The following is a 25,249-nucleotide window of genomic DNA, read 5'->3' on the forward strand; positions in this document are numbered from 1 at the left end:
GAACTTTACTGCGAAGCGAGAACATGTATTTAACATCGAATAGGAATTGTTAATTTTATTCAACTTTTGCATTGTTGTTAATAGTTGTAACTCTCTTAATATGATTAATTAGCATGTAGATGCTGGGTGTTCTTTAAAAATAAATAGTAAGACTGCTGAATATAGGTTCACTTGTAACTTTTTCTCTTTTGCCTCCTTAGGTTGCCAGCAGATGCCTCTGGGATGCTGAGAGAGACACTTGGGTTTCAGCTAAATGTGAAACTGATACATTTATTGCACTGGCTTTGGTAATGGCTTGTTATTACGACTAAAACTGAAAGTCACAGCTGCATTCGTGCATCACAATACACGGTATATTTGAAAAATTTCAAAATGTCATTATTTTGGTATTCCTTTTTGTCCTATTGCTGTTGGCACATTCAAAATGACATATAGTTGAGATAATTTTGCTCTGTTTAAAAAAAAAAAAACCAAACAAAACTGCTTTGGAAATGTTTATGGTTGGGTACATATGGGCTTCATCTGTTGTAATGCTCTGCTGTGGAAGTGGGAGCAGCTGGTGTAAGGCCAAACATTGCAAAATTTTGAATGTTGCTTGTCTGTTAAGTGCCTAGGACTGTTCACATGCTTATATGCGGTTGCAGGTATCAGTTTTCTTAAAAGCATGCTTTTTGTAAGAAAAAGCAGTGTTCATTTTTCATTTTCATCGCTCGTATCTGATAAAATGCTAGTCTGATTAGAAACTTGGCTGGGATGGAAGTGGTGTTTTGCAGTCCTAGAAACTTGTGCAAATTTCTAGCCATTTGCCTTGAATGAAGTGTAAGATCAGTTATTAGGTTACCTGGGTCTTAACCTTTGGTTAAGTATTGCCTAGGGTCTGGTTGGTGGACAAATACTGAATAGAGCGAGTGAGGTCACTTTGGTCTAGGGGGTTCTGGTGACAGCTGTTAGGAGGGTGATGGGATCATTCGCAAGGCTATTGAGAATTGGTCCGTAACTAGCAAGGGCAGCACCGATTGTATTTTTTAAAATGAGACTCGCAGATCTGTGAAGTGTGTAGACATCACCTTTTGGATATGCCGTGCGTGGAAATCTAGCGCTGGTGTCTTTGCCACGTCCGTTCTATTGTTGGGAGCTGAAAACAAACGCGGACGGGGCGGAGGTGCTTCCCACCGCCCCGTGGCCAGCTTGGGTCTGAGCGCTTTGGAGCCGCTGCCGGGCAAACCCCGAGGGGCGGTGAGCAGCCCGGGCCGCGGGTGGGCGCACACGCGGGGCCAGGGGAGCCCCGGCCGGGGGCGGTGCCGGGGCTGGGGCGCGGCCGTGCGCTTTGTTCGCCGGCGCGGGGCCGCGCGCGCCCACGGGGCCGGCTGCGGGCGGGCGCGCGCGCCGCCGCGGTCCCCGGGATGAGGGTCGTTCCCGTGGCGGGTAGGGAGAGCCGCGCTTCAGCTCCGCCCGCGCGTACCGGCGGCACCGGCACCGGCACCGGGGGGCGGCGCGGCCCGGCGCGCAGCGGGCTCGGCGCGACCGCGCAGCGGCGGGAAGCGGCCGCACGCGCCCTCCCTCCGTCGCAGGGGCGAGCGCGCTCGTGGCGGCTCCTCCGAGTGCGCCCCCCGCCCCCCGAACCCCCCTCCTGCGGGGGCTGATGGTTCACAAACGTAGCTCGTCCCCGGCTGACGTTCCCGGAGACGGGAGCCTGCCGGCGGAGCGGAGCAGCCCGGCCCTGCTGGGCGCCAGCTCCCGCGCTCGGCGCTGACCACCCCGCCGGGGGGATGCTGCCCCTCCGTCCCGCGCTGCTGCCCAAGCGCTACCGCGGCGGCTCGGCTCCGCGCTCGCGGCCGGGCCGCGCGGCCGCCCGAGCGGCGGCGGCAGGAGGAGGAGAAGGGCGCGGCGGCGGCGGCAGCACCGGCGGCGACGGATCGCCCGCGCCTGTCCCGCGGGGCGGCGCCGGGTCGGTGCGGGTGCCGGTCCGGCGGCGCGGGCCGGGGTCGCCGCGGGCTGCCCGGAGGGGGGCGGAGCAGGAGCCGCCGCGCCCGTGCGGGCGCTGGCCGGTAGGGGCCGCTGCCGCTCCCCGCAGGGCGCGGGGGGGCGGGGCCGGCGGGCGCGGCGCGAGGCCCGGTCGCGCGGCGGCGGCGGCGGCGTCGCTCCTGTTGGCCCAGCCGGCGGCGGCCATGGCGGCCGTGCTGTCCCCGCGCCTTTGCGACAGCGACCCGGCCACGCCCGGCGCGCAGTCCCTCAAGGTGAGAGCGGTCGGCGGCGGCCGCGAGCTGCGGCGCGACAGCCGCCTCGGCGGGAGGCCTCGCGCGGCCCCCGCGCCCGGGCGCCCTGACCCGCGCCCCTCACCCGACCCGGGCTCACCTCACGCCCGCTGCGGGAGCCGGGCGGCGGCGGGCGGCCTCCCGCGCCCTGGGCCCAACTTTGAGCGCGGGTCTGCGGCCGGCTGCTCGGGGCCGTCCTCCTTCCCAAAAGTCCCTCGGCGTCTTCCCGGGGGCGGCTGAGTCCTCACCGCAGCAGCGCCGCAGCCGGGAAAGTTTGGGTCTGGCCGCGGGCAGTTCCGCGTTGGCCCGGCCGGCTGCTCCCGCGCATCCCGGGCACCGCGAGCACTTGTGGCGCCAAAGACTCCTGGCGCAGATCGGCAGTCGCCCTGTGAAACACGTCTGTGCTAGTTCAGGCTTCTCAATCGCTTAATAAAGCAGCGTTGCGTCGATCTTACAGTGACAGGCATACCAGAAGTTTGTAACGTCACCATGTTTTGTAAGGACTAACAAGCTTTTTACAGAAACATGCGTTTTCAAGGGGCTTTCTTGGACAGTGTTTGTCTTTTCATGTAAAGAGAGCCACGGGGCTATCCATTTTTTCTGTTTTTGAACAGTAAAGGTGGTTGAGCAGCATTGTGCTTTTAGATTGCAGATGTTTTCACTTCATATACTAAGTTGTCTGCAACAAACTGAACTTGTGTGATTGAATTTCGTGAAATTTTAAGCACTGAGGGAAGCAAATGTGGAAATGGAGAGCACTGAACACTCTATATTATGGAGACTCATACATTGTAACAGTACTGGGTATGAAAATTACAAAGTGAAAGAAGAAACTAATATCAGGCACTTGCACCAAACTGTCAGGTTGAGATCTTTTAATGATGTTTTGAAGTCTCTTGGAAGTTTTGATATACCAAAGGGTTGCTTGTGCCCTGTTCAGATGTTTGTCTAGCAGTTAAAAAGATTTGGAGTGCACTAATATTCTTGTGGGAAGTAGGAATGAACTACTGACGAGACAGCTACGTCACAAAACACTCTAATGCAATATTGTTTTGACTGGGGGCTGCTGCTTCGTGTAAGTTCACACAGGGTATTCTCAGCAATACTAAGAAGTGACATTACTGGTAGTGTGAGTGGAGATGCTGCATGCTTCTTTATTTTAAGGATGGCTGCACTAAGAAAACAGTGTCATTAAATTTTGCTTTTCAGTTTTTATTACTGTGTGAAAGATTTTCTTGCTCCTTAAAGAGGAAGAAAACTATTTGTAAAAAATTGCAGAAAAGAAGAAATAAGCCAAAAATCCAGGAGACAATGGGTTTTTGTCTATGGCCTGTCTTGATCATAATATTGTGAAATGTTGCTTATATTGCTTAAAAGTAATGTATTCTTGTTTGCTGGAATATTTTTAAATTGATACTTCAAGTCATATGTTAAGTAAAACATACTAGAATGAAAGACATTAGCAAAGGTAGACCTAATAATCATTGTTGTCATTTTAAAATAAGTAAGTATAGTTGGTCTTGATCCATTTATTTCTGACAGGTTAATTCCTCTTTCTTTTCACAGAAGTTAGGAAATTGATTCTGTCACTCTGCTCCACTTTAGAAATTCAATTACTTGAAAGAACGGTTTTGCTATTGACTCAACTACTGATTATGGTGGGCAATTCACCTAAAGATTTCTGCTTTCTGTATCTCAATTATTATCAGACAGGGTTGGTCACTAAATGCTTTGAGATTGTTGATGATGCAGGTAGAAGTTGCAGAGCATTCTGGGACAACAAAGCAGTGAAAAACTCAACATCAACTGAGTCACTGTCTTCTAGATTTTACAGAACTCTTTGTTTTGCTTTGGTCTTTTTTTCTTCCTCTTCATTCTTTATTCCCTTTCATTATATTGATCACATGAAATCTGAATAGTGACACCTGTCTGAATGTTTCCTTGTAAGAGCCTTGTTCTCTTCTGTATCTGTTGTAATAGCAAGTTGGGTTTTTCTTCCATATATTTTTTCATCTCAAGACACAAATCTTTGCTACTTTTTTGTAATAATATTTTTTTGTAAACTGTATACCATTCCTTTTATTTTAACTGTATACCTATAAAATCCTGTGTTGCTTTCAGTAATATTTTCCCTGATTTTGTAAGCATCAGCTCTCAGCAAGGAATTGGTGTTTTTGTGTTGCACTTGATTTTGGTGTAGAGTGCTAGTCTGATCAAGTGTCAGAGGTTTACATCAGGAATTGTGAACTTGGTAGTCAGAGCTACAGCTCTGTCTATTCAGAACTCTGCCTATGCCACAGGTGAGAAGCTGCCCAGTTCTTCTGCTGGGCTACCACATGTCATGCAGATAGTTTATAACAAAGAATAATTTATGTGGACCGAGTTGTTTCAGACTGTCATAAAATGGCTTAGCAGTTCAAGTATATTTAAATTCTGGATTGCCTTGCAATGTTTATGTTGTTTTACATTATCTTTGGAGTATTCTAAGTTTTTTTAATATTTATTGTCCTTACAGGATGACACAGAAGAAAATTCCAATGATGGTAGCCAGCCATCCAAAAGACGGCGTATGGGCTCAGGGGACAGTTCTCGGAGCTGTGAAACTTCCAGTCAAGACCTTGGGTAATGCTCTTTTTTACAATTCCCACTTTTTATTGCAAGTCTGACTTTAATGTTCAGCATGCTTAAGTATTAGCTCTTTATTCATTAATTGTGTATTCTTCATACCTCTTTACAAGCTGAGGTGATGTCCTATAAATAGCTAGATGTCTATTGCTCCCAGCATATTTTAAGGCATTTTATTTTAGAGTGCCAAAAAAGTGTTGCATCTGATTTACAATCAGAAGCACAGTTTACATGTTTTTATGACATTGCATACTTGAATGAGTTTTGACTTTGTAATAGTTGCTTTTCCTGGTGTCATCTCCATTATGATGGCTGTCAGTTTCTTTGGATTCTGTCCCTTAGCATGTTGATAAACGATGCTTTAGAAAAAGATGTGTGAGGTTGGGTATAAAAAAGTGGCTTTTGTAATGTTAACAGGATGCAGTGTTTTAAAGTGCTTGCCCAACTTTCCAGCTTTGTAGTTTCCGTTCATTGACATATAAATAGGAATTACTGAATGTCTAGAGATGTGAGTAGTATTATTAAGGATTGTTTTGATTTGTTGTAACATTGTTCTTATGTTTAGGTATAGTTATTTTCCTGCTGAAAATTTGATAGAATACAAATGGCCACCTGATGAAACAGGAGAATACTATATGCTTCAGGAGCAAGTCAGTGAATATTTAGGTGTGACTTCCTTTAAAAGAAAATATCCAGGTATTTATTTTTAAGGTTTTTCTTCTAAAAGCTTGTGTTCCTAAACAGTTTGGATGTAGTCTGTACTTCTTTGGTTATAGGATGAGCTAGCTGTTAAAAAAAAGAACCAGGAAAAGCAGAACTGGGTTATACTTGTACTTCATATTTTCATTACTGGAAATATAATGTATCCACTGGTTTTCAAAGTAATATAAGACTTTGTGGTATTGCCACTGAAAATTTGCAAACTTTGCAAAAATGTCTGATGTGAGGGTTAGATTGGCAAATACAAAATATTATTGAGGGTTAGATCATCAGTTGAAAACTGATGTCAATTTTATTTTTAGTGATTTGTTGATGATTTCTTACTATATAACTGGGTCTTTGTATTCTGTTTCCTGAATTGTGGCAACATGCATACACTGGAAAAATATTAAAGATGTTTGTAGAGGTTCTAGTATTTAAGCCTCCATTATTCAGAATTGTCAAATCTGGCTCATTTGTTGGAGAAATTATTTTTAAAAGTCGTGGTAAAATTAAAAATATTGCACTTACAGTGACTGGTAAAATTTTCTGCATCTGAACTTATACATCAGGTTTCTTTAGATTTTCTATAAATCATAACTGTAGGCAGGGTCTTGACCTACTGTAGAGCAAGGAAATTTACCATGTCCCTACATTGTTTGTTAAATTTAAAATTAATTTATAAAGTTGTCATGTTTCTTGGAATAGCAGTATAATATAGGCTCTCGCTGCCTGGAAACAAAACTGTTGAAATACTTCAACAGTGTTTATAGGGGAGTTTTAGTTACTGCACACATTTTTATTTCTTTTCTCTTTTTTTGGTTTTTATTTGAGATTTAGAAAGGCGAGATTTATCTCATAAGGAGAAACTCTACCTCAGAGAACTAAATGTTATCACAGAGACCCAATGCACACTAGGTAAGAAAACAAACTGTTATATTTCTTAATATACTATAAAAAGTATGGCACTCCGAAAATGGGGTTCAGTTTGGTAGAGAAGAATTGCATCCCTTTCAACTGGAAACATAAATCCTGAAATTAAAACTGGTTTATTATTGGCTTAGTAAATTGGCCATGATGTATCAATATTCCAGATTTTTTATTAACATGCATATTTTGGATCTATTCTAATTACTTAGAGAGTATTTTGCTATATTCTAAATTAACTTGTAGAACCTTTTTCTCTTAGAAAAGAGATCACCATAATTGTGTGGTCTCATATAAATACATTACATGTACATATGTGCATGGTGATATATATGTACAGGGTGTCTTCATATACATTAATCTTATTTTTCTGCATTGCATTGGAGGCCAGCAAACATCAGTGCATATTAAATAGTTCAGCTTCTATGTTAGAAATTAGAAGAGTGTATTTTAAAACACTTGAATATACTTGAAATGGATTGATGTAATTTCTTATATTATATTGAAAGGGCTTTTTTTTTTACTGTTCTGATAGATGTGATTTGGACATGTTAGAGTTTAAATTATGCTTGCCATGTTTGTTTTTTTTTCTGTGTATCATGGGTCTGTAAAAATGTAATGCCATTTTATGTGCTAACAATCTTTAGTATACCACCTTTATTTCTCACCTGTTAGCTGTCTAATTTTTTTTAACTTAGCTATGCATGAGAGAACTGTATCTAATTTTTGAATGTAGAGGTAAAATGTTACATTCTGCCTCATATATCCAACAGAGATGTCTGCTAACTATCCCTGTTTTTAAAATTATAGTTATAGTCAGTAGTAGGTAGTTACGTCAGGTAGTGACATAAATCATTCCATGCTATTGTCTGCTTCAGGGGAGGATATCTGCACTGTAGCTGCAAACTGAGGCATTCTGGCTTCTGAACTTGAAATGCTTTAATTGGGAGTCAGGAGTCTCTGTGCAGTTTGCTGCTCTGAATTGCTCTTCTAGTGATTCTTCCCTGATTTGTATAGAGACTTTATGTAAACCTCTTAATTTCAACAAAGGTTCTTCAGGGGAATGAAACTTAACCAGCAATGGAAACTGAAACTAACAGTACAGGTGGTCCCATCTAGAACAGCAGTTCTGCCTCACTACTGAGTTTAAGTAGGTGATGGAGTTAATGTGAAGGGGTCTGAAGCTATAAGTAATGTCAGGAGCCTTGGGTGCAAGCAAACTCCTAGTCAGCCTTGAAAGCTAAATGGCACAAGTTCACTGCTACTTGAGAAGGAAAAGCATTGTGCACAGCAGGTTATTGTCTTTACTACTCAAAAACTTTGAGTTGGTTATTGTGAGATATAAATAACCCGCAGTTACTTTTTCCAGACAGCATAATTATTACTTTATTTATTTTAGGTCTAACAGCTTTGCGTAGTGATGAAGTAATTGATCTTATGATTAAAGAATACCCTGCCAAACATGCTGAGTATTCTGTTATACTGCAAGAGAAAGAACGGCAGCGAATAACAGATCATTACAAAGAGTATTCTGTAAGTAATTACCATTTAAGTGAACTTGCAATAGGAGTGTGAGAAAAGGTTTTTACTGAATTGATACTGAAATGTATGTGAATTAATATAATTGTTTTTATTCCAGCAAATGCAGCAGCAGAACACACAGAAAGTAGAAGCCAGTAAAGTTCCAGAATATATTAAAAAAGCTGCCAAGAAAGCTGCAGAATTCAACAGCAATTTAAACCGAGAGCGGATGGAAGAAAGAAGAGCCTATTTTGATTTACAGACACATGTAGGCAGATTTAAATTTCTTACTAGTTGTGAGGAAGAAGCTTCTTGCTTGTTTTAGTGAAGTTGGTTTTGTTACCATTTTAACTATTTTTGGGGGGATGATTAATGGGTAATACTGCTAGAAATAATAATCTCAAATATATTTTACCGGCAGACTTTTTAAACTTGAAAATACTTGTCTCAGGAAGCTCAAAAAATCTCAGTTTAATTTTGTTATCATATCTTTATTTGATAGTAGAAGCATAAAACTAAGACTGTTGTTTATTCATATAAATGGCTAATTCTTCTTATGAATACATCCAAAATTTTGCCTGACAATACCTGAAGTAAAAAATAAAACTATTTTACATCTAAAAGTGTGCTGCCTGTCAATATTATGCCCTTGGTTTTTGTTAGGTGTTATATTATATTTTTATTGCATATGTTACATGCCTCTGTGCTTGATTAAAAAAATATTATCTGGCATTTTGAAGCAGTGCTGTTCTGCTTCTATACAGGCTGTAAAGCAAAAATTTTCTTTGCAAATTGTTACATGGCAAACAATTATGGAAAGTTCTCATTTTCCTGGTATTGACCGAGTTAGAGACAAGATGGTGGATAATTCTATTTCCTTCTAAGAGAAGGAAGGCTTATTATGTAAGCTTCTTCTTTGCATTGTATTCTGTATTTATATTATTAATGGATTTTTTTTTTATAGTACAGTCTGGTTTCAGAATTAGATGGACATGTTCTTACTACTCTAAAGTCAGTCGCAAAGGTTAATGTTTACTGTTTCAATTGCTAGATTCTAATTTCAATATTATTTTTCATAGTGTACTATTTAAAGGGGTTTTACCTAATCTTTGTTCAGTCCTCTAGATACTTAGGGATTGGATTTAATCCATGATACTGTTTTTGGATCTCTTAGAATTTTAGTGCATTCTCGTGGGAGAACTCAGGTAGCTGTTCCAATTCTGTAAAACTGGCAAGTTAAAAAAATACTTGGAGGAGTATTTGGTGAGGAAGGCTCAACTGTTTGTATGTGAAACAAAAATGTAATTGTTTTATGTTAAACAATGCAGATTATCCAGGTGCCTCAAGGAAAATACAAAGTCTTGCCAACAGAGAGAACAAAGGTTAGTCCTTATCCAGTGGCTCTCATACCCGGCCAGTTCCAGGAGTACTACAAAAGGTATTTTAAAAGCATTCCAACTGCCAATTCTGTTGCACTGATCTCTTTTGTCTACATCTAGCAGGTGGAAAGCATTTCATTGTCTTTGCTTTAAGGTTTCAAATTAATTTTAATTTTAGACACTCAGTAGTCTTCAGAGATGCACAGTGTGACAGCTTGTGTCAAGAAAACAGTACTGACTGCAAGAGCACTGTCACTGCTGATGTATTGCAGTGTCTGAGATTTGGCCTGCTCAGATATTTGCCATAGTAAAAAGGGACATGGATTTCACTCCTGCCACCCTCCTGTTTACTTACATCTGCCTCTGCACATGTGCTAAAATTAATGCTTTTGTATCAAACTGTTGTTATGCTTGCTTGTGATCATGTGTCTTCTGTATGACAGTCTTGCTGTTCTATTTTGAATTTTTAGAAACTCTTTTTAAAAGTTTGTTCTTGTGGTTTAACTTTGGTGTTAGATTTGTAAGTGAGAGAGAAAGGCATTGCAAGCTGGACTTTTGTATTTAATGAAACGTGTTGCTTGACTGTTGACATAAATTTCAAGATTTTACTAGCAGTGCGCTACCGTTTAAAAAGCCATACAGATTTGAAGATTTCCTGAAGTCTTACTATTGTACAAGAGAGATGATATTCATGCTACATGTGCTTAGTTTTTTGTAGAGAAACTTTGTATGTGCCTTGCTCCTTCCTCTGTGTGTTTATACAGCCCACCCCAAATTTTCATGTTATAGGATGTTCCTGAAGCACTTCAATTTTATTAAATCAGTTGAATTAAAATTACTTCATATTATGTTTATTTTGCACTTGTAAGCTGCTAGTGAAACTGCTTTTCCATCTCAGTGAAGGACATGGCCTTTGATAATATGCAGCAAAATTGTATCCTGTTCCTTACAGTGGCTGTCTTCAGCAATAAGAGGACTTCCACTTTTTTTCTTAGTCTTTAAGAGTGAAAAGAAAAAGGGTACATTATGGGTATCTGGCTACAAGCAGTGAGATTACATCTTTACATTCATACGAAATTACATTTTCTTGTTTTCTTGCATTTTTTCATGCTCAATAATCAGCTGTACAGCTGTATTGTTTACTTTGCTTTGGACATGTTTGTGTGCCCTGGGTTAGAATTGTACACATGGTATGGATCACTGTACATTCATAAGCAAGGTGTATGGTCTTTTGGGCATAGTAACAGGGATTGGTTAAAACTTTGCAAATACACCTGTGTTCCATGAATATCTGCTCTACCAAGAAGACAGGTGCTATGCATGGCATTACATTTGGGAGGAGAAATTAGTAGGCTTTCTTTGTTTTCAGAACTGCATGTTTTTATGTGCCTGAAAAAAAGGAGACTGTTTCTCTAAAGTCCCTTTGTACTGTGTGACTTAATATTTACATGTAAAGTACACATGAATTGAATGGGTTTTATTTATTTAACTTCAGATACTCTCCAGACGAGCTGCGTTACTTGCCGTTAAACACAGCTCTTTATGAACCCCCTTTGGATCCGGAGCTGCTTACACTGGACAGTGATGGAGATTCAGATGATGCAGAGGAAGGGCGAGGTGATGAAAAAAGGAAAACCAAAGGCAATTCGGTGAGACAAACTGAAAATATTCTTGAACAAAAAAATCCTTTTTCTTGACTTTTTTTAGTTTAATGAGTTTCTTAGAATTATTTAACATTTGCAAAATGAAGGGAAGACTTTTTTTAGTAGTTCTGTTTATTTCATAACATTGGTCTCCATTACTTTCTGGTTTTGGTCCTTTTTCAGAGTAAATTGAACAAATATTTGATTGTGTTTGTTTTGTTTTGTTATGTTTAAAGAAATTTTGAAGAAACTTCCCAATGCAGCTCTTCATTATAGCCTTTTTCCCAAGGGGAAGTTGCTGGCATTTCTGAGGAATATGAATATCATAGTTCAGGTGACAGTATATTTTGCTGTTTGAAGTCCCACAGAATCTGTCACCAAAGTAAAGATGTTGATAACCTCATAATTTATTTTTTTTTTTTGGGATGTGGAAGCAGCAAGTATTCAGTATAGAAACAGTAGCTTCATTCCAATTTAAACAGAAAGTAAAAAGCACTGTGTATTTTTACTTTACAATACATCTTTTAAAATATACTTATGTTCTCTCCACTTATGCAAATGTAAAATTAACTGCTAGCTGAAACTTAAGGGAAACTTTCACATATGTACCTTGATAGTACTTTAAATGCTCAAGAGCCAGCTGAGATTCAAATTAGCTGAGTACAACTGAACCATTGGTCTATTGGTGCAGTTTGTATGTTGGTGACAATCTCTTTCCAGAAGTTTAACCCTAATTTTAACAGCAGTGGAGTGTCACAGTGCATATAGCAATTTCTAGTGTTATTGATGTTTGACAGTGGGTATGTACAGTTCTAAATTTTGTCATGTAAATATTTATCTTTGAATTTTGTAAGATACTTATAATTGAAGAAAGAAAGAGGTCAACTTGTAGGTTAACAAAAGGAGAGAGAGGTGTTTAATATACTGTTTCTGCTTGCATTCTTTTTTTGAGAAGAAGAAATCATATGAACATAGCATGCTAAATCTCAACTCAAATTTTTGGTTTAATCACACTCCAGCATTTTTACAGTTGGTCAGTTGGTCTTTAACCATTTTTTCCCAGTTTCATTTTCCACTGATTTCCGTTCTCATTGATGGTAAAGTAAAGTAACTGGATCAAACAGACTATCCTTTTGATTTTTCACAGAGGCTCAGAAATCTTATTTTGTGACAGAATGCAGAAGGAAAAATGTTCCTAAGTTTGAATAGTGTAGAGAAGCATGGAAGATTTATAATCAGATTCCTGTGAAGCAGTTTTGGCTATGGGAGCAGGGGTTCTTAGCGAGTTAGTCATTGAGGGGGCATATAGTTCAGAAAAAACACAGAGATGGAACACTGTCTGATTTGGACTACCTACCATTTGTCAGATCTCCCTGGTGAGTCCCTCAATATGTTTTATAACTTCTGCTTTTTCACACCTCCCCCTGCTCCATTATTGGAGTTGGTAGCAGTTTTATTTTCTGTAGCATTTTAGTGGATCTGAGCTAAATAATCTTCCCCTGAAATATTGGTGAAACATACCATTTCTTGTTGCCACATAGTTCAGTCTGTTTTCGTGTTACACTCTGCCATTTGCTTTGTGTCTCCTTCGTCTGTTTTAATTTTGGATCCTGGGGCACAGGCTGATTACTACTGTGTTTTTACAGAGTGTGTTTTAATGTAGGGCACCATTGTTGTTTGGCCTCTTGGGTTTTACTGTAATAAATCTGAGTAATCACACTGCTTCCTTCTGGAGCTTTTTGGAAGCCTTTATTAACACTCTTCTGAGAAAATTCTTGTGCTGCTGCTCTTAATTATGACTACATTGATCTCTCACCATCTTTGAACCTCTTCCCCTCTTTCTTGCCTCCTTATTCCTCCAAAAAAAAAAAAAAAAAAAAAAGAAAGCTTTTACTGCAAAATAAATTCTGTTGTTTGGTTCTGTATTAAATATGGAAGTGTGTTCTGCCGTTGATGGCATTCTTCTTCTGCAGTCTGAATTAAGTTCTTAGATTGCTCCTGGTGAAAACAGTAAGTGAGGGTGGCAGAAAAAAAAAAACCTTCATTTGTTTAATTAATGGGAGTCCTTGTATCCTTTAAAGGCATGACAAGGGCACTTTTAACATTTTTTGCTGGCCCTTTACGTTGTAAACAGCGTATTGCATTTAGTTGATTTCTTGCTGACTTCTAGTGAAAACCCTTCAGAGAATTACACTGTTGTGCTCCCCACTCTGGTACCAAGACCAACTGCAAAAACATGACTGCTGATGCCAGTCTCTTAAACCAGAAAAAACCAGATGATGAATGTTGTGAGCAAAGGTGTTCTAGATTGTGACAAACCCCATGCTTTTGCAGAAGGAATGACATATCCTTCTCTTACTTTAGTTGACTCTGAGGGGCATAGGAAAGACTTGTCTGTCTATCAAAAAAAAAAAAAAAATATAGCTATGGTATTTTTATTATAGGACAATTCGTCTGGCAATGTATCTGAAGGTGATTGCGCCACAGACAACCAGGAGGATTCTTTTCAGGGAAGACAAAAAACAAGAGACAAAAGTGCTACTCCAAGAAAAGATGGTTCCAAACGTTCTGTATTACCCAAATCAGTTCCTGGGTACAAGGTAGAAGAAAAAAGCCCCTGACTGAATTTTACTCACCAGCTTCTTTCTGAAGTATTTGGTTTTTTCAATAATGTGGAATTTCTGCTTGCTGTACTTCACTAGCTGTTCTCCTATTGTGTGCTCCATCTGTTTGCTTCCTTATTTCCTTTTTGCTTACATTTCATGTGGGGCTTTTCTTTACCCTAGCTGTACAGTCAGGTTATTGGGTTAACTTCTTAGATTCATAGGCAGTAACACTAGAAAAATCCACTGTGGATTTATCATTGGAACTCAGCATCTTTCTGTCTGCTTTAACACTGCAGTCAGAAATATGTCCCAGTTTGAAGCTAGCATTCACTATCTGTTACTCTTTTTTTCTATTTTATATGGCAGCATACCAAGAGCTCAGTCCTATAAAGTGTAGCTGTATGGCTGAGCATATTGTTACAACATTAATTTTAAATATAGCCTTTTATCCTGCAATGTTATGATATATAGGATGGAAGACAAAAAGCTTCCTACACCTGTATAGGCAACACTATGTAACCCCTGTAGTAGTATTTGGAAAATAGCTTTTTATGTTGTTCATACTATGTAGTAACGTTTGTGGGCAATATGCTTTTATCTAAACTAGAAACTTGGTGAGGATGTGAAGACATTTCAGCTATCACGCAGTGACTGCCGAACCTAAGACCCCAGTCTTCAGTATTTCTGTATAATAATTTCAAGAATTACGATAAAAATACTTTTCAGAGAAAGTGGGACTTTACATGCATTGATTATATGCTACTGTTCTGCATACTAAGAGAGGATCTGAATAAACTGTAACACATTTAAAGCAGGTAATTGTCTAGTCCTGTTCCACTGAGAGGAATGAGAATTTTCCATTGACTTAAATGGGAGCAGGAATAGATCCATAAAGAGGGAAAACACTAAGTTAAGGTAGGGTTGAGTGTTTACCAGTCAGGCATGCTTATTGACAGTTATGGGACAGGGAACATTTTTGTCAGTGACAAGTTTGTACATACAGAGAATCTGTCTCAGCTAAAGTGAGCTGTTGATGGCTTGCATTTTATGTTTATAAATATTTACTATCTGTGTTTACCAAGTTAATAGTAAATAAACTATAACTTACAATAAGAAGCTAATTTCCAGCAACAATTGGACAGCTTTGATAAATTTCCTCTACATACAGTATCTGTACAAGTTCATAACAGACAGCAAGCTCCAGTTGCATTTTCTGTTTTCAGGAACTTACTAAGAAATGTGTGAAGTGTGTAGATTTAGAATGTGGTTACCACATATATATATATTTTTTTATATGTAATTTTGCAAGAAGTTGTAGATATAGAGTGCATTTCAGTATTCCCATGAACATGAAATCCAAAGATGAAGGCTGAAATTTTGCTTTAGCTTTGTTTAACTTGACATTAGAAATAGTGTGCCACTAGTTTACAGAAGCTTCACTTAGCTGTGAGATGCCCAAGTGTTTGATTAGTTGAATCTATCTAATGGCCTTATGAATGCACAGAGAGAGAATTGGTGAAGCAGAACTTTGGTTTGACCTTAAAATTGTAGGAGAGTGGTAGTAGTATACAGCACTGCATTTTGAAATTGGATTCTCACAGCAATTACTTATTGGGTCAGAATCACTGATTCTATCAGTAACAAGGTCTTACTATAATTTACAGTGCCACATCTTTACAATGTCAGCATACATTGCCTGCATCAACCATCCGGTTGTTGTTGAGTCGGGGTGGTGATGATGTGTTAGGAGGGCGAGAGGATTGGCTTTCTTGTTTGTGGGAACATTTGAAATACTGCAATAAGAAAAATTACGTGAGCTGTTTTAACAGGCAAGACAGAATGATTCTTGTTTGTGAGTCTTTGAAAACACCAGATAACAATATACCTACCATATGTGCCTGCATGTTAAGGCACTTTGAGCCAAAGGCTTAACTGATTCAAAACATTTTCCCTGTGAAATCTTTATAATACTTTTGTTCTATATTTTCTCCAATATTGGACTATTTTTGTAGGACACTAATCTTCTGGTTACATGTAGTTAAAATTGAGGGATAATTGCTATGGCATCAGCATATATATGTATAGCCATGTTATGAGTATTACAGGATTCCATACATTTCCACTGAGTTATTTTCAAGTAAAAAATATTGTATTTTATATGGAGTCTTTTTTATTGTCAGTTCTTTAACAAAGAACGATTAGCGTATGTTTTACATTTTGTCATGTTACAAGTAGTGAGTCTGTTGCTGCAGGTATGCCTGCTACAATTGCACACACAGGGTACTGTTAAAAGTACAGGAGATTTTTTTGCACATAAAACTGAAATATGTTGAGTATCTTTATTTTGCAACACTTCTGTTTTGGGTCACTGTATATGAAAATGTAACGCTTTGCATTCAGAATAGGATGTTATAAAAATGGTGTAGTTGGAAAGCTTACTTTGAGAGTTGCAGCACAGCAGCATGGAAGTGAAAACCTACACAGCACAGTCATCATTTTGACCCTGCATTCAGTTTCTCTCATATCTTATCCCAATGAGATGGGGATATAGAAAGCAAAATTTTACTCCTAATGAGGTGGGGTATTGTGACTTCCCATTTGGAATTTACAGATTTTTTAATAGCATTTCTAAAAGCTATTTATGGTGGTAGAATGGAACTGGATTAAATGTGAATAGTCTGGATTTTTAAAAATTTTTTTTTCGTTTCTGTAAAAATACTTCCATACTGTTGGAACTTCATTCTTAAAAGGCTGTGATTCTCACCCTCCCTTAATATGCACGGTTTCTAATGAATACAGGTTAGTGAACTAAGAGTAGATTGAAGCATTGTTAATAAATGCATCTGTAGCAATGCCTACCTTGAGAGTTATGTGTATCAGAATGTGAACTGCACACACCTGTAACACTTGGATGTGTCCAAAAAGCAGCTTACTTTGGCTGGAGTATCGGGGTGTGTGCTGTTTTATATTAAAATACCAATATGTAACAAGCCAGAAGTCCAATTAGAAAAGTTTGCTTGCTATTCTAGAAAGGCTTGGTTTCTTAGATTACAATACAATTTAAAAATAAAAAATAGCCTAAACAATGGAAGGGTAAATGCTACCACACTGACAAGGTTTAAGCATGTGCCACTTTTGTTGGGAGGAGCAGGGTATAAAGGTATACATGTAGGACACGTAGTATAGTTAACAGTAAAAGAGGTTATGTGTGGTTTTGCTTCCATTATATTTATTATTTTGTAGAGATGTTTGTGTGTTAGACTTCTTTTACTGTTTTATTATATTTATGTATAAACCAGGTTGACTTTGCTTTTTTAAAATAAATAAGCAAAAAAATGTCTATGAATGCCTCTGTCATCTTTTGAAGGAAGTTACCTACAAATACATGGTGTGGTGTTTTGCTTTCTTGAATAAAACTCCATAGACTGAACAATTTGAAGCAGGCTGTAGCAATGCTTTAACATAAAAAGCACATTGAAAACTTCAGAAAACTTAAAACAATGCATCCTGATACTTTAAAAATTAGTCAGGATACTAATTTACCTTGCTAGGTGCTATCAAAAACTGGCTGGGGAAATAAACACACTTAAATATAAGTTGTATTGCAAAAGATCTTTGTAATTTTATTTATTTATTTGTGTTTTCACTTTTTAAATTTGTTTTAAAACTAAACCTCATTCTTCTCTCTGTGAGTGGTTGATAGTTGACTTATTGGTATTCTTACTGAAAAGCTGTTTAGAGACTTCAGCTCACTCTGCTAGCTGCGTCTTTGCAGCAACATTGTTTTTTGAAACTGGCACTAGTCAGTTTAACATCAGTGAGTACTACATTCCTTGACTGCATTTCTCATTAATTTCATTATGTAGCAGTCAAAGCTCAACCATGTAACTACTTCCATGTTTCTGAAAGTAAGAATGTTTTACTTCTTCCTCAGGCTTCATCAGGATGAAGCTGTTATTGTGGAGTTGACACACAGAATACCTAGGCAGATGTTCCACATTGTAACAGCCTGCTATTTCTCTTACCCTTTAAATGGATCTCATGGACCCGGACACACTCTAGATGCTCACTTTAAAAAATAAAAATGTAAATCTCCAGTCAAATGCAAGGCTTTTGTTTCTTAAATAATTATGACTGGATACAAGAAGCTATGGTAAAAGAAATACAGCCCTGCATACAGCATAGCTAACTAGATAATTTGAAACTGAAGACAGAAAAAAATCAAGTTTATTGCTTTTATAATTAATTTTCTGTATGTAGGGACAAATGTAATGCAAAAAAAAAATTCCTTCATAATCAGGAAATCCACACAGAAGTTCATAAAGATTATTGTATATTGCAAGAAACTTCCTGAAGTTTTTTACCCTATGTCACATTTAGTTTACCATGAGGAGAATGTTAGCTGATGAATAAATAGGAAGAGGCAAGTACGTGCTTTTGCTCCAATTGGATTTACATGTAACTTACTATGTATGACAAATGCAAAATTTTATGTAGTTTAATCTGTGATTTTTTTTTCAGTGCTGCTGCTTGTCAGTGATTGTCACGTGTTTCAGGGTTCACACATCCTGACAGATAGTTCATTGATTTTAATAGTTAAGGAGATAGATGACATTTCCTGTTGAATCTGTAAATTCTTCTGGAATGAATTTATAGCCCTCTTCTACCCTTCCAGCCAAAGGTCATTCCAAATGCTATATGTGGAATTTGTCTGAAGGGTAAGGAGTCCAACAAGAAAGGAAAACCTGAAGCTCTTATACATTGCTCCCAGTGTGACAACAGTGGTGAGTATCTGCATCCACTAAGTGGATTCCTAAGGATCCAGATCTGTTTGTGGACATATTTAGTATACTCCATGTGTAGCAAGAATTCAGTTGCCTTTTCTGTCCTTTGTTACAACCCCATCTCTCTTTTGTGTTCTCTGTGCTCACGCTCTGGGATCTCACCAGAAGGTGAGCTACGCTTCATGTTTGGTAAAAGCACACAGTCTAACTAATTTTAAATTTCATTTCAGGCCTTAAAGTAATAATACTGGTTTTAATCTAGGCCACCCTTCTTGCCTTGACATGACCCCGGAGCTTGTTGCTATGATTAAGACTTACCCTTGGCAATGTATGGAGTGCAAAACGTGCATTATATGTGGGCAGCCTCACCATGAAGAAGAAATGATGTTCTGTGATGTATGTGACCGTGGTTATCACACTTTTTGTGTGGGGCTCGATGCTATCCCTTCAGGTAATAAAGTAAGAGTTACTTGTTCCCTTCCCACTTATATGTGAACTAATGAATGAATACACACTCTTTTGAAAGAATAGTTTAAAACAAGTGTGAAGGGTAAGAGTAAGAAACACTATAGGAAAGCATTCACACTATAGGACCTGATTTTTTTACTCAGCTTTATTTCTATATATTTGGTTGTGCACAGTTAAATCTTGCAATTCCTCTGTAGGAAATATGATTGGCTTTTACAGCATAATCCAATCAGGCTCACTCAGAACTATGTTTTTTCCATATCCACTGAATACTGACAATAATTACCCCTTTTCATTGAAGAAATCTGTAAAAGAAACTGTATTGCTGCATATTGCTAGAGTGTAGCTTTCCCATTAATTGTGCTGGTTTAGCTTTTAAATGAAATAGTTGTCTCAATTTAATATTTATAAATATCTCTTTAAACCCTTTCATTCCCTTTTTTATTCTTAAACATCAAAACTGCAACAGAAGTACCTCCATAGGTAGGCAGACAAGCCAATAGCTTTAAATTGCCAGTCACTCATGTGGCCAACTCAGGGCAGTAGAAAGAAAATAACAGGTGGTACTGTTGCTTTACATGTATTTCTAAGTCCATGGTAAGTTCATGAATAGGTATTCAGTGGCAGTATTCCCTGGACAGTACTTAAGTGCCCTGGGGCACTGTACTGCCCCATTTTGGGAAGCACTGGAGCTAGTGTCACTTTTGCACAGGTTCTGTGGCTGATTTCACTTTAAGGCTGACCTAAGAATACACTCAAAATAGATTATATGTCTACAAAACTACAAAATTACCAAAACAGCCTTTGATTCCAGCTGTTGTAATAAAAAGTTAAATGCTTCCCCAACTGCCATTCATTTCTGCTCTGCGTAACTTCATGACCTTGAACTATAGTTTTTCATCTGAAAATATGACTGGCAAACTCGAGCATTGTTTGTAAAGCTCTTACCTAATAACCACCTCCTTGTAGTGCTGGCATTCTTGAGGTCCATGAAGATTGGTGTAGCCAGTGGTTACACATAATGAGTGTGAATTGTGTATACTGCTTTATAGAAAAGATGCTCAATTTTAAAAGCATTGGTTGTTCGCATTAAAGGAAATATCGCAAATAGATAAGCACCTACCAGACAGGTGAAGGGCTGCCTAAATAGACAAGAGAGTAACCAACTCAGTTTCCCAATAATTGATAACTTTCTTTTCTTAGGTCGCTGGATTTGTGATTGTTGTCAGAAAGACCCTCCTGTACCCAGAAGAGGAGGAAGAAGGGGAAAAAACAGCAAGGAGGGCTAAGAAAGTCCTAAAAACTTGCTGTCCAAAACTTAACTGCACAAATTAAAGTGATACTCTGGTGCTATTTAATCAACCACTCTATAAGAGGAGCAATACCACTTTTTTTTTCTTTTTACTAAATAAACTTTGTCTATATAGTGACTCCTTTGTGATACAAGTTACTAATGTCCTGTCAGGTGTTGAGAGAGGCAAGCCAAATTCCCACTTGAAAAATAGAAGTCTTTCAGTAATCAAATTTAAATTATACATGCATTTGTATAAAATTATAGCCACATACTTGTTTATTTCAGTGCACTTATCAGTAAGCTCTGTGAAAAGAAAATTACAGAGCAATTTAATGTACTTTATTTGCATAGCAACTGGTTATTCTGAAATACTCAACCAAAGCAAAAAGTATTCCTGGTAAAAGTAACTTCTAAGGAAGAGTGGGCATGACATGACCTAACAATACACTGAAAATCCCTTTCAGCAGAAATTTTCTGTGCAAGCTAATGACTTATTCATAAATATGTGCTTGAAAAACAAAATCAATCACAAAAAGCTATCAAGAGAAGTGTAAGAAAGTACCTCTCAAGTTTGAGATACCTATATCCTGTGTTGGTTTTTATGAGATGAAAATGTCATATTGACAAGTAACAACAGCTGAAGGCTCCCTCTCTCTGCAGTAATAGCAATGAAGCAACATGCACTTGATTTGGGTCATGGATTTGTAGAGGTGATGAGTGACTGGACCAGCCTCTGACAGATGGCTGATGTGATGTAGAGCACACAGTCAAAATACAGACCATCACCCTTAGGTGATTGATTTCTCCTTCTTTCACCCTAAGCTCCTCAACTTCCTGAATACACAAACCACGTTGCTGATCAGTTTTACTGGAGATGTTTGCTCAGAAAAGAAGCAGGTTTTATTTTTAAATATGCTCTAAATTGAGAAGGGGACTGAAGTGCAGTAGTTTATTCATTTTTCTTTATAAAAAACAATAGAAAATACTGAATTGGAATTGATTTTCCTAAGCACCTATTTTAAGTGAATTTAACAAGATCCCAACTATACATTCATTTTTAAGCCCTGATCTCTGAAGAGCACTGCAAATACTGTGCTGGCTGCTCATTTTACATATTGGGGAGGATTTACAATATAAAATTAAATATGGCTTTTTCTCCCCACTTCCTTTCTGGTTTAGGAAATGTAACCTGAATATTTCTTCAGGAAATATAGTGAGTATTAAGTATTACAGCAAGTCATTCATACCAATTTCACAGGATGAAGTGTGACTTAAGTCCAGTGTGTATCAATTTAAAAAAGGATTTCAAGTATTAATTTCAAGATTCCAATAAGTATAGTCCAAAAAACAGACTCCTCATCCTGAGATTCGTCTTCTGTAGACTGTGAGTATTTCTGGTTTGCCTCCATCTCCTCAGGGTTATAAGAAGCCTCACCAAACGGGTACTGTACAACTGTTCGATCATAGTACACCTTCATTTCAAACTCGCTTTCCAGGTGAGAGGGGTGGCCATAAATCCCTATTCCCACAGGGCGGCGGAAGTGTGCAGGCACGTGGACGATGTCCTGGCCACAGGTCACAGACTGTAGCTCGTACTCATCAAAGCTGGGGTGAAGTGTCACATCAGACACGTACAAGTCTGCATCACCTTTTAAACTCCGCATCTGAAGAACAATCTTTCCTTCATGATTTAGTCTCAAATAGCTGTAGTTTCCTGCTCCAATCTGACCTTGGACAACATGAAGAAGAATCCATTCCTCCGGTACGTCCTCTTCCTCAAAGGCATTTACCACAAATAGTAGTACTTGAGCTGTCACAAATACTGTCAGGATTCTTCTCCAGTGTGTTGCCATGGTCTTCAGTTGTATTTGGATTCTTCCTGTGTCTGTGTGCTACCTTATGAATATAAAACAAAATTCAAATTTTAGTATCTTGGAAGTAATCTATTTTTTTTTTAATTTGGTAATTCTTATAAATCTTCTCTAGTCCATACAAATTTAACTTCAATTGTGTTCATTAACTTGTATTTTTTAATCGTCACAGAAACCAGTGCTAAGATTCAGAACATTGTCGGAATAAAATGGCTTAAATTTCCAAAAGTTAAATAGAAATGAATTGAGGTAGTATTCTTTCAACAGAACTGACATAGAGACTTTAGTTTCATTCTACCTGCATGCATGTATGCATGCCAAACTTGATAGATACCCAGAAGGGATGAAACCAAATAACGATTTTGGCTTCACTTAAAAAAAACCCCCAAAACTAGTTAAGGAAAGGGAGGCTTTTGCATGCTTGAAGATGCTTAATTTTATATGAGGTGCTTAGGGCATCCTATTTGTTCTCCCATCCTCATCCTCTCAACTTAAAAAGACAGTGAAGGTGCAAATCTGGATGTGTACTTGAAGCAGTAGGCATTCCAGCTTGCATTGGGATGGAGTTAGAAATAAAACCAAATTATCTAATGAGGTAATACATTAATTTATGATCCTGATGTATGGCTTGTTTCTAGGACCAAATTTGGCACATTTGCCCTGAAAAAAATGCATTTACTTTCCGGAAGATTTTGCTACAGTACAAACACTCAGCTCTTTACAGCACTTGCATACAAAAGATAAGGCTGAAGGTACCAGGACAAGGGGAAGATGGAAAGGACTGCTGCAAGATCAAGGCTCTTACAGCCTATTCCCTCCTTGCTGCACGCTCCCAGTCGGGCAGCCTGAGCACGCCTGCCACACTCCAGCCCTCTGAACAGCAGCACAGTGCAAAGCAGCAACTTCCAAACCTTGCTGAAGGCTTCCAAAGTATACAGCTGACTGAGTTTGACATGCAAAGCACAGGAGCCACAAGCCTGAACACCTTCATGTTTAAGAGGAAGATTCTCAAACCCTCATTCCTTCCATAAAGACACTGCAATTATCTGAAACCAGAAAACTGCCTGTAACTCGTTTTGTACCCTGCTAGCATCAAAACAAACTGTATTACCTGCACTGAGATGTCAGTTAAATGTTAGAAGTTCTACAATTGAACAGATCCAGGGGAGAAAAAAAGAGAAAAAAATGCCCAATTGTTTCTGTAGTTCGACGTTTTCTGCCCCAGAGCCTTCTCTACTGGAAGGTCACAATTCTGCAATGACAGCATAAAAGAACGAGGTGCAGCATTCGCTGAACCTGCCAGACTGACAGAACTCCCTCAACAGCCACAGGAAAAAACAGTCTTTTGTCTCGACCGTAGGAGGGAGCTGACTCTCTGTCGCTTGTACATCGAAGTAGTGATGAAAAAGCCGAGCAGAGCCACAGGAGGAGCTCCATATCTGACCAGAAAATAATTAAAGTTACCTAGGAAAGAACGAAAGCGTCGTGGCGCTGGCACAGCGCTCGGGGGGAGGATAAGCGATTCCAAGAGACCTTGGACAGAGCCACGAACGAGCAGCTCTGCCCGCCACGGCTCGCCCCCGCCTCCCCGCAGGCGGGACCTCCGCCGGGGCCGGCAGTGGCGACCCCGGGGTAAGCGGGCGGCTCCGCGCCGCTCCCGCCGGGCGGCCGCGTCGGGCACAGCGTCGCCCCGCCGGCCGGGGGCTGGGGCACGGCTCACCTCCGACCTGCTGCGGGGCTCCGGCTCCGGCAAGGCCGCAGCCACGGAGAGGAAGAGCAGCGGGGACTCCGCGGACGTGCGGCAGGGCAGCGCGGCCGGGACGCCGCGGCAAAGCCCCTCCCCGGGGCGGGCCCGGGGCAGCGCGGCGGCCGAGGGAGGCCGGCGCCGAGCAGCCGGCCCGCGGGGCGGAACGCCGCTCCCCCTGGGGCCTCGGGAATCGCTCGGTGTGCCCGGCCCGGCCCGGCCCGCTGCGGCGCGGGCGGAGTCGCGGAGGGCGGGCGGAGCCGCCACGGCGCCCCCGAACGCCGCCGGTACCGCCGGGCGCTCCCGCCCCGCCCCGGGCACGCCCGCGGCCCCGGTATCGCGAGAGCGCGGAGGGCGAGCGGAGGGGCGGGCGAGCGGATGGGCGGGCGAGCGGAGGGGCGGGCCTGGGAGGGCGCGGAGAGGCACCGAGCGCGGAGCGGGAAGGGCTCCCTGCGCCGTGAGGAGCACTTCTCACCGCGAAAGCCTGAAATTAGAGAAGCCGTCCTTCAGCTGCACTGAGGATGGATGTGAGGTGTTTGCTGGAGGACAGGTGTCCCTCCGTGGGTTAGTGACAGTTTGTTTAACTGTCGCCATAAAGCTGACCTAAGGTCAGAGAACAGAAAAGCAGTACAACAGAGAGTAAATAAACCCAACACTGTTTTTGAATACTCAATGATTTCAGCAGTTAACTTGGCTGAGCTCTTAAAATCATAAGCAAAAGTGAAAGTTTGAAAGTGAAAAATCTGCATGGAGTGCCTTGTGTACTAAGAGTTTCAAGAGAGCCTGTGTATGTCCAAGGGCCCCGTGCTGAGTTAATGTTCTATCTTCAAAGCCCTCTATTTTCATAAATCCATGTAACTTGTTCTCTTCCTTCCTAGCTTAAACAAACTGGCTGCATAAGACTGCTGAATGCAGATTCTGATAAATTTTTGCTTTTTTGAAATCAGTTTTGTTCATATAAAGACTTTTATTCTGCTTAAAACATTAAAATATAGCTTCTAGAGCTCATTTTTAAAGTTCTTCTTATGACTGAGTATTGAGACCACTACAAATAAACTGTTGGACACAAAAGCATGATATGATAAGGAACTGTTATTTCCAGCAGTCCTTCATTTTCCACATAGATGTCAATTTCAACTAGAGGTGTTGGAGTGAGTCCAGAGAAGGGCAATGGAGCTGGTGAAGGGTCTGGAGCACATGTCCTGTAGGGAGCAGCTGAGGGAGCTGGAGTTATTTATCCTGGAGAAGAGGAGGCTCAGGGGAGACCTTATCAATCTCCACAACCATGTGGAAGGAGGCTGTAGCCAGGTTGGGGTCGATCTTTTCTCCAAGGCAACAAATGGCCGGACAAGAGGAAATGGCCTCAAGATTTGCTGTGGGAGGTATAGGCTGGACACTAGGAAAATTTCTACACAAGAAAGGGTGATTAGACA

At 40.3% G+C, this 25,249-nt stretch overlaps 4 protein-coding genes across 13 annotated transcripts in view; 2 read left to right on the top strand and 2 right to left on the bottom strand.

The window, feature by feature from the left end:
- Window positions 1–373, top strand: part of DYNLT2 (dynein light chain Tctex-type 2) — a 5,280-nt gene extending 4,907 nt beyond the window's left edge. For all 3 annotated transcript variants that reach the window (XM_030268338.4, XM_072927143.1, XM_002189974.5), the window contains one exon: window positions 201–373. Coding sequence is in view for 1 of the 3 variants with exons in the window: in XM_002189974.5 (XP_002190010.4) it covers window positions 201–311 (111 nt within the window). In the remaining 2 variants the exon portion in view is untranslated. The remainder of the gene's footprint in view (window positions 1–200) is intronic.
- The window catches only part of ERMARD (ER membrane associated RNA degradation), a 23,412-nt gene extending 20,748 nt beyond the window's left edge, over window positions 1–2,664 (bottom strand). For both annotated transcript variants that reach the window (XM_072927140.1, XM_072927138.1), the window contains exon 1: window positions 2,356–2,664. The gene's annotated coding sequence lies outside the window, so the exon portion shown is untranslated. The remainder of the gene's footprint in view (window positions 1–2,355) is intronic.
- PHF10 (PHD finger protein 10) lies at window positions 1,581–20,337 on the top strand. Of its 4 annotated transcripts, none has more exons than XM_030268334.4 (12): window positions 1,581–2,237; window positions 4,771–4,877; window positions 5,446–5,576; window positions 6,420–6,497; window positions 7,906–8,039; window positions 8,146–8,295; window positions 9,356–9,465; window positions 10,902–11,055; window positions 13,494–13,649; window positions 18,331–18,439; window positions 18,702–18,890; window positions 20,111–20,337. In XM_030268334.4, exons 1-12 carry the CDS (start codon window positions 1,770–1,772, stop codon window positions 20,194–20,196), a joined length of 1,872 nt encoding a protein of 623 aa, XP_030124194.4. In that variant the 5' UTR covers window positions 1,581–1,769; the 3' UTR covers window positions 20,197–20,337. The 4 variants fall into 4 exon arrangements, with proteins under 4 accessions (XP_030124194.4, XP_030124193.4, XP_072783243.1 ...); XM_030268333.4 differs by having other exon boundaries at window positions 1,584–2,237; window positions 6,414–6,497; XM_072927142.1 differs by lacking the exon at window positions 20,111–20,337 and having other exon boundaries at window positions 1,584–2,237; window positions 6,414–6,497; window positions 18,670–18,843.
- A 741-nt stretch (window positions 20,338–21,078) lies between these two features.
- Window positions 21,079–23,931, bottom strand: C3H6orf120 (chromosome 3 C6orf120 homolog). Of its 4 annotated transcripts, none has more exons than XM_012572554.5 (3): window positions 23,793–23,931; window positions 23,184–23,511; window positions 21,079–22,097 (listed from the first exon to the last, which is right to left on the bottom strand). In XM_012572554.5, exon 3 carries the CDS (start codon window positions 22,052–22,054, stop codon window positions 21,494–21,496), a length of 561 nt encoding a protein of 186 aa, XP_012428008.1. In that variant the 5' UTR covers window positions 22,055–22,097; window positions 23,184–23,511; window positions 23,793–23,931; the 3' UTR covers window positions 21,079–21,493. The 4 variants fall into 4 exon arrangements, with proteins under 4 accessions (XP_012428008.1, XP_030124195.1, XP_030124197.1 ...); XM_030268335.4 differs by having other exon boundaries at window positions 23,184–23,536; window positions 23,793–23,930; XM_030268337.4 differs by lacking the exon at window positions 23,184–23,511 and having other exon boundaries at window positions 23,793–23,929.
- Between the last annotated feature and the right edge of the window lie 1,318 nt (window positions 23,932–25,249).

This window comes from Taeniopygia guttata, chromosome 3 (assembly GCF_048771995.1).
Source record: "Taeniopygia guttata chromosome 3, bTaeGut7.mat, whole genome shotgun sequence".
Classification (NCBI taxonomy): Eukaryota; Metazoa; Chordata; class Aves; order Passeriformes; family Estrildidae; genus Taeniopygia; species Taeniopygia guttata.